The sequence below is a fragment of the Parus major genome, chromosome 14 (assembly GCF_001522545.3).
Source record: "Parus major isolate Abel chromosome 14, Parus_major1.1, whole genome shotgun sequence".
NCBI classification, from domain to species: Eukaryota; Metazoa; Chordata; class Aves; order Passeriformes; family Paridae; genus Parus; species Parus major.
In genome coordinates, this window is record NC_031783.1 from 6,991,899 (window position 1) to 6,999,609 (window position 7,711).

The following is a 7,711-nucleotide window of genomic DNA, read 5'->3' on the forward strand; positions in this document are numbered from 1 at the left end:
AGATCAAAAAGGTCTTTTTCTAACTTCTGTGAGTGTCCTAGTCTTTAACAAAGAGTAAAACTTGCACAGGAACACTCCTTGCTCCTTTGAAGGCAGTTCAGAAACAGGATAAAAGCTTTGTGTTAGCAAAGAGGGAGTAAGCAAAAGGTTCCTCGGTTAGGCCAGGCCCAGCCTGGTGCTGGCTGCGGGCATGCCCTGCAGAGCTCCAGGCAATCCGACAGACTCATCCTGCTCTGGTGACTGTGGAAGGACCAGTTCCACTGGTGAGTGGCCTGCTGAGTGTAAGGCCATCCTTGGGCACGTGGATAAACACACACACCTGGATAAGCCCTGTTGAGCTGGAGTTACTGACCAAGTTTAAAGCTCTGAAACTCCCAGCATGGCAACAGCTAACTGTGTCTGTGAGCCTGTGCTATTTTGCCAGAGTTCCACAGGAGCAGGATTAGCCCTCATGTGCCAGAGCTACCTGCTGAACTAATGTGCACTAGGAAAATATTGGCTCACCTGCAGAAGCTGCTGCCTTAGACAAAGGAAAGCTGTAGTATGTGTTACCACTGTCTTCAGGGTTTAGTGCAAATGTTGTCTATTCAAGTCAATGCATCATGGACCATTATTTACCTCCCTTTTGTCTTATTGTTTTTAATTTTTAGACCTCTTGAGCAATTTTTTAAGGGTGTGGACACATTTTCTGGGCACTATGCCCAGTTTAGTTTAATTTTCTGCAAAATTATATAGTGTCCCAGATACTGCATCAAGAATTAGATTATAAACTAATAAATATTTTTTAAAAAAAAGTAAACATATTCCTTGGTGAAAGCCAGGGAAAGTGCCATCCAGCTCCACTGTACTTCTGTGACATTATGATTTCTCAATCAAGCAACACTATACTTTTAAATATTAAAAAGTAGGTAGCTTCATTTTAAGTTACAGAGAGAAATCCTGAGCTGGATCTTGCTTCCAGATTGCTGGAACATTCCTTGGGTACCCAGCTGAACAGAACTGATATTTTCTTGTGTTTATGGCTAACATTATGTTATTAAAATATTAGTTACAGTTGTGATCAACATGTTAGAGAATACTCTGTTGAGCCTGGAAAAGGTCAGAAGACAGTAACCACATGATTAATGGTATCAGAGTAATGCTCCCATTTGAAGCAGTGCTTATACAGCAGAAATAGCAGAGCTGGCCTACATAGCAGAATAATAAAAATTCAACAGAAGAGATCTCACAAAGACATGTAGAAATTATGCAAAAGGAAAGCATTATATTGCAAAAGCCATTTAAAATAAGTGGGGACCAAAACGATTAATATCCAGTCAATTTATGCAAATGTGTCTCTATATAGAGGAAATTATTGACATCAGTATTAATTCTTATTCCAGAGGCAGCTGGACACATTTCTGGGAAGGGAAAATAAATGAAGTTCCTAACTCCAGTGTGGGAGTTAAAACTGTGAGATCTAAGTATTTCCCAACTTTGTGAGAGTGGGTTTTCAGAAATCTTTTCCTCATTGCTCTTAATCTGATGGTAGATACTATTTGCTGTAGACTTTAAACAACACCCTGTATGAAAGCAGATGAACTACTGCCTTTCTATGAAAATGCTAAGTTTCTACCCATTCAGGGTGGCTTTTTTCAAATGGTTGTCAAGGAATTACCTGTCCAATTCCTTCTTCTGTATTAAGAAAAGATGAACTACTCACCATCAAGTTCTGTTTTTAATAACACAGCACCTATAATGTGTTAGCCAAAGTTGTACAGTCTTCTCAGGGCAGAATATTTCATGTAACTGACAGCATGTCTGGATTCTCTACTGATGTCAGAGTTAAAAATGTGTAGCAGCTTCAGTATCACTGAAGTACAAAGGAAATGCTGTACCTGCATTTTGTTCTTTTAGGGATTTAACCATATAATGAATTGGATAAAGGGAGGCTTGTTCCCCAGCACATGACAAAATCCTTGAACAGATGTTTGCTTTGAAAAATTCCACATAGGCCAGGAGATATTTTAAAATAACTTCATGCATTTGTCTCACCTAAATATAGTCATGGAGATTTTGTTCATTATCTGAAGCAATTGTTATAATCAGTCCCATTGAAAAGGTAAAGTTACACAGAGGGTCTTTACCTACACCTTTACCTTTACCTACTGGATGATTTTTAAAGGAAATGCAAAGTGCAAGATAACTTTCTAATCAGGGAGCAATATCATTAATTGTGCAGTGATATTGATCGCAGCATTACAAAAGTGGAGAAGTATTATGTACCTAGGAGTTCACGGCCCAAAACTATTCAAGTATCACAAAACTTCAGCATTTCTCTTGACATAAGATTTTTCTTTCTGGATACGTAATACCGGTTTGGAGTGTTATAAAGCATGTGGAGCCAGGCATTTCCCTTATGGGTACAAGCTGAAAGAAGCTGAAATACAGGTCATTTCATGAAAGGTCATTTGTCATATTTTGCCAGTTTTTCCAAAACTGGGTCAAAACCCATAAGGGAAATAATTTCACACACAGCATTCAGGATTTTGGCAGGCTATTTTTGGCCCCAACAGCATGTCTTTTAAATGATCAATAAAAGACTTCACTCCTGAACTCAGCACTGGGTACTTTCTTCCTTGTGACAGAAGAAAGAAGAGCTCAGATAGTTCACAATATTTGGAAGACTGCTAGCACACTGTCAGAAGCACTGTTTTAAAAAACAGGAGTTACAGCATAAGAGCACGATTGTAAACATTGTCCTTTCAATTCCTGGTTTGTTTGCACATTCTCCAAAAGGATTACAGAAGAATACAAAGGTGCAGTTGTATTTGCAGAATAATCTCCTCCATGCAACAGAGGTAAAGCTTTTTCATTTTCTATTCATTTTTGAGAGACAATTCTCCACTTGAACTGATGGAGCCTGCCAGACCCACTGGTGTAGTCTTAAGCAGCAAGAACGTGCTGCCCTCATATGCCTAACAAAGCTCCTGGTCTGCTTCAGCAGGCAGATCAAATCTGTCCTCTCATGCACACACTGCCACGTTCCCTCCCTCTGCCATAGCTCCCTCCTACACCATCTGATTTCCTTATTCTCCTCAAAAACAGGAGGGGAAAGGAAAAGCTGTTCTGGATACTAGTATTACTGCTTAGTCTTGAACACTGTAGCTGAAAGGAATACTCATCTCCTTTTAACATCAAGGAACAGATTTTAAAATGAGGAGAAACAAAACATGCAAAGTCTAAAATTAAGTACACCATGCAGAGCTAATGCTGTACTCCCCTCTCCACGTTCATCTTCCAAATTTAGAGTTCCATGCCAACAGAAAGAAAATGTCAACCGTGCCATACCTGACCTGTTTCCTGAAAACAAAAAAGAAGTAACAAGTTCTCTATAAAAGTACAAGTATTGACTTTTTTACTAAAGAGACTTGCCCAATAGAGACTTTTTCATATGGATTTTTTTCACTAATTAAATACATTAAATGTTTTTTTTATTGTCAAATATTTCAGGAAAATTCAGTTTATAGCATTAAATGAAGTTAAGTTAATGGAGTGTTCTTGGTTTGTTTTGGTATAGTACTTAACAAAATTTAATTAAAGGCAGCTGTATGGAAACTATGCTCAGTTAATAAAGTTTTATTAATGTTGTACCACTCTTACACACACCAGTGTCTTACGTCAGCAGCAGATTCTACTGACTGTAAGATGAAGTAATGCAAGGAATTAAAAAGTGTGGCACAGTTTTGCTTCCTATTTAGAAGTCAATATTCTTATTTCCATGTGTCAGGTCTCTGTTCATATTTTGAAATATTTTTAGTAAATCAAAAATGGAAATATATAATTTACACCAGTTGTACTCAGTTGTTCATTTATCTTAAAAAATCAGCCTCCCCCCAAAAAAATCATTTTCCATTATGCATTGTCTTTTTTGATAAGCAGTGCTATCTCTTTTCTAGGTGAATTTGTTCATAGAAATGAAGGGGATTCAAATGTTTAATGTAGCCATTGTCTAGGCAAGGGAAAGGAGACAATATTAGCTAAAGGGGTAGATGACAAATCATTCTCTGTGCGTTTCTTGCTGACAGCCAAAATGGAGTAACACTTAGTACTTTTGCTTTGGCCTACCTAACACTCTTGATGTATTAAACTTCTGCTTATTATTAAGGTTGAGTATAGTAAAAAAAAAACATAGGTGGTGTTCTTTTTTGTTTTGTTTTTCTGATATTGTAGTGATGAATGTTATAAAAGAAGGTTACTATGAACACAGCCTACATATATTAATTGTTGGTACTAAGTGTTCGAACAGATAAATTATTTTTTAAACATAGCAGCCTTTTTTCAGAACATTACTAGTGTAAAATGAGCTAGAATGGAATATTTTAGTTAAACACCCAGTGGAGGACTAAGAGGTTACTTCAATTCTTCACTCAATGAATATATTTATAGATTTCCAAAGGGATTTACAAATCTAATTCCTTTTCAAATTAATGTTAAACCCATCCCACAACTGGAATAAGAGAGAACTTTTTTTTTAAAAAAAAAAGCTATAGATCCTTTTCAGAACATGACTAGCTATTATGTGTACTGAGTGGGTGACTGTTTTCCCATGTGATCATGACTTTCCAAGTTTCTATATAATCCTGCCTTGAACAGTTTCATGTACAAGATCACAGACACTGTTAAGTAATCAAGGTAAGAGACGACCTTTGCTGAGACCCACTTCAGAAACCTAATCTTTATACATACATGACTGAAGGGTATCAGAATCTCCCATAATTCTACTTCCATAAACTGAGACAGAATATCCTTTTAGAATACTTCACACTTGTACTTTAGATAGCAAATATTTCTACTCACAGAAGCAGGACCTATTTAAGCCATAATTTGCAGGAGTGACTATAATTTCACTCTATTCTGGGCTTTGTGATTGTTATGAGCCCTCTTTTTTTTTTGCCTGCACAGAGACACTATAGAGAGAAACTGAAACAAGGGAGAGCTTTTTGCAAACAAGCTCCGTAGATTAAAATTTAAAAAATAAATTGAAACCTATGTATTGTTTCTCTCAATTTATATGCAAAGAGTTTAAAGGATTAGCATACCTTCCTCAACAAAAACCATCTTTGCAGAAGTATCACTGACACACACTGTTGACTAAAATTTCTGCAAAGTGCTTCTTTCCTCAGTAGTAAAGCATATCCATATCAGCCAGTTTATAAATAGCAAATAATAGCTCATGGACTGGTGATGCATTGTCAGGAATATTTCTGTGACTTTCTCTGTTCATTTCAGCATAAACAGTTAATCAAAAAGTCATGCAGAAACTTCAGTAAAAATGAGGCTTCAGGTGTTGGGTTCATCTCCTGGACTGTCTTTCAAAGGATGACTCTTCATCTAAGCCTTAAAGATTGTGAGCTACACCATTAGTAGTCAGGGCAAGAGGAAGTTTTCTGCCACACTGCACATCCAGTAGAAGGTATCCTTTCATTGCATTTCATCACTAAAGTTACCCAATATGCTGGGATCTATTTAGACTCTTTAATGGATCTGTTTGCTTTTTTTAATGACTTTTCCCCATCTGCTTTACTTTCATGTGCCTGGGATTAGCATAAAGAATCAGACAGGCTGCAAACTTGACAAATGTGTTATGCCTTGATTTTGAACTGCTGTGACAATCTGGGTTTGGAATTTGTTGTTTAAGATGCTGGGCTCTGTCCCGAGTTGCCCACCTGCCTATCCACCACTAGGCAGCCAGGATCTGGAGTAGATGGTACACAGCATGTCTAACTCTTGGTGGGGGGGTTCTCTTTGATACAACTCAGCCATTACACCGTGGAGATGGAGTCAGAACACACACACACACGGCTGAGGCAAGATTTTCATATTCCATTTTTTACCTCACAACAGTAACTGAAAAAATGTTAAGAAATTCTACAATAGCTTTTCCTTTTTGTGTCTTCCTCTTCCCTTCCACCCTGACTCATTTTCACAGCTTAGAAATTTTACAAATAGCTCACACACTTGCAAGGGCTGGGGGAGTAGGGAAGGTCCTGCCAAAACCATTTTGCAGCTGGAGAGGGAGGGTGAGATGGCATTTGTTTACATCCTTCTGTTGAGAAGTAAAAACATTTTCCAATCTTTGAAACTGTTGGAAGAGGGAACGCATCAGGCTTTCTATAATTCAGTGTTGCTGGTTTCAGATTTTTTTTGTTTTTCTATTTATGCACAGTATATCTGGGAACACTTGCTGAATCTTGTTAGGGAGAGGGTCACGCACTGCAGATAAAAATGGACTACTGTCTGTGCAGACTCCACAATTATCCTTAGTCTTCCTCAATATGCATGTTCTGTGATAACCTGGGCTGGGGGCACCACAGGAGCTCTGCTCTGTAAAGTTGGTCTCTCTCGGTCGCCTTGCAGGGAAATGCAGCCTGCCTGGCAGGAGTTGTTTGTTTGGCAGGGACACATGGGCTCCTCTCTCTTCTGGAGGAGCTGGGCAGGAGGTAGGGGGGGAAAGGGGAAGGGGACTCTGCTGCCTGGCACTCAGCCTTACCTGGACATGTGCTCCCGCTGGGGTCTGTGTGCCTTCTCCAGCCCTAGTTTGGTGAAGATTCCCACCAGCACCATGACTGCTACAACCCCACAGATGATGTAGACAATAAGGTTGGTTTTATCCCGGGTAGGATCGTGCAGAGGGTCGTCTATGCGGGAAGGAGGCTTCCCAGTGTTCATCCACAACGGCGTCTCATAGTTTGTGCAGGTGCTTTGATCCAGCCTTGTCTTCTTGAACTTGCAGCAAAACCTGAAGCCACAAGTGCCACAGCAGAAGATGAACTCCCCCGAGCTGCAGTTAAAGGGGGGGTCCCACTGCCCCATCACGTCAAAGTAGCCCCTGCAGAAGTCTGGGGTGGGAGGTGGCTCGGAGGGGTCTATCTGTTCCCCGAGGCTGGAGTGGTTTCCTCCCGAGAGCACCACAAAGCTCCCCAGCTGCTGGCCAGCTTTTTCCTGAGCCCGGCACACCAGCGTTAGAAGGTCCGCCACCAAGTAGCCGAAGAGCAGGCGAATAAAGCCTTCCATTCTGCCTCCCAGCCCCGGCTCAGCGATGCTGCTGCCGCCGCCGCTCGAGCTGCTGGATGCTGCGCTGCGCCAGGAGCTGAACATAAAGGGGCTCCGTCAGGGGCCGGGCGTCCGCTCAGCCCGCGCTCGCCTCCAGCACCACGGACAGCCGCGAACGGGCCGGGCAGGGTCCGCAGCCCCCGCGCAGGGTCCGCAGCCCGGCCCCGCTCCGCTCCGGAGCAGCGAGCGCGCGGCACTTGTGGAGCGGAGTGCGCGTGAGGGGGAGCGCGGGAGGAGGAGGAGGAGGAAGAGGAGGACCGAGGGGTGGAGGTGGCGGCGGCGTGCGGGGCACCGCGCCGGGCTGGCGAGAGGGGCGTGGAGGGGCCGCCAAGCGGGAGGGCTGAGGCGAGGGCGCTGCAGGGGCGGGAGGAAGAGAGAGGGAGAGCGAGGAGCCTCCCCGCGCAGCCTGGTGCCAGCGTGGGGCGCCGAGGGCACCCACCTTCCGCTCCCCCGCGGAGCCCGGCGCGGTCTCTCGCACAACTCCCTCACGCACACGCGGCGTCCGCCGAGCCCCGCCTGGGGCCGGGCTGCCTGGGCAGGGCGCAGGAGGCTGGACGGACCTGCCGCGGCATTCAGCCACCGGGGAAGGGAGATGCGCCGTGGCGGGCGGGCGGGC

At 42.9% G+C, this 7,711-nt stretch overlaps 1 protein-coding gene across 1 annotated transcript in view; it reads right to left on the reverse strand.

Annotated features, from left to right (window-relative positions):
• The window catches only part of SHISA9 (shisa family member 9), a 174,775-nt gene extending 167,107 nt beyond the window's left edge, over nucleotides 1–7,668 (reverse strand). Inside the window, exon 1 of the mRNA XM_015643271.3 lies at nucleotides 6,533–7,668. Coding sequence (XP_015498757.1) covers nucleotides 6,533–7,140 — 608 coding nt within the window. The 5' untranslated portion in view covers nucleotides 7,141–7,668. The remainder of the gene's footprint in view (nucleotides 1–6,532) is intronic.
• Nucleotides 7,669–7,711: the final 43 nt, after the last annotated feature.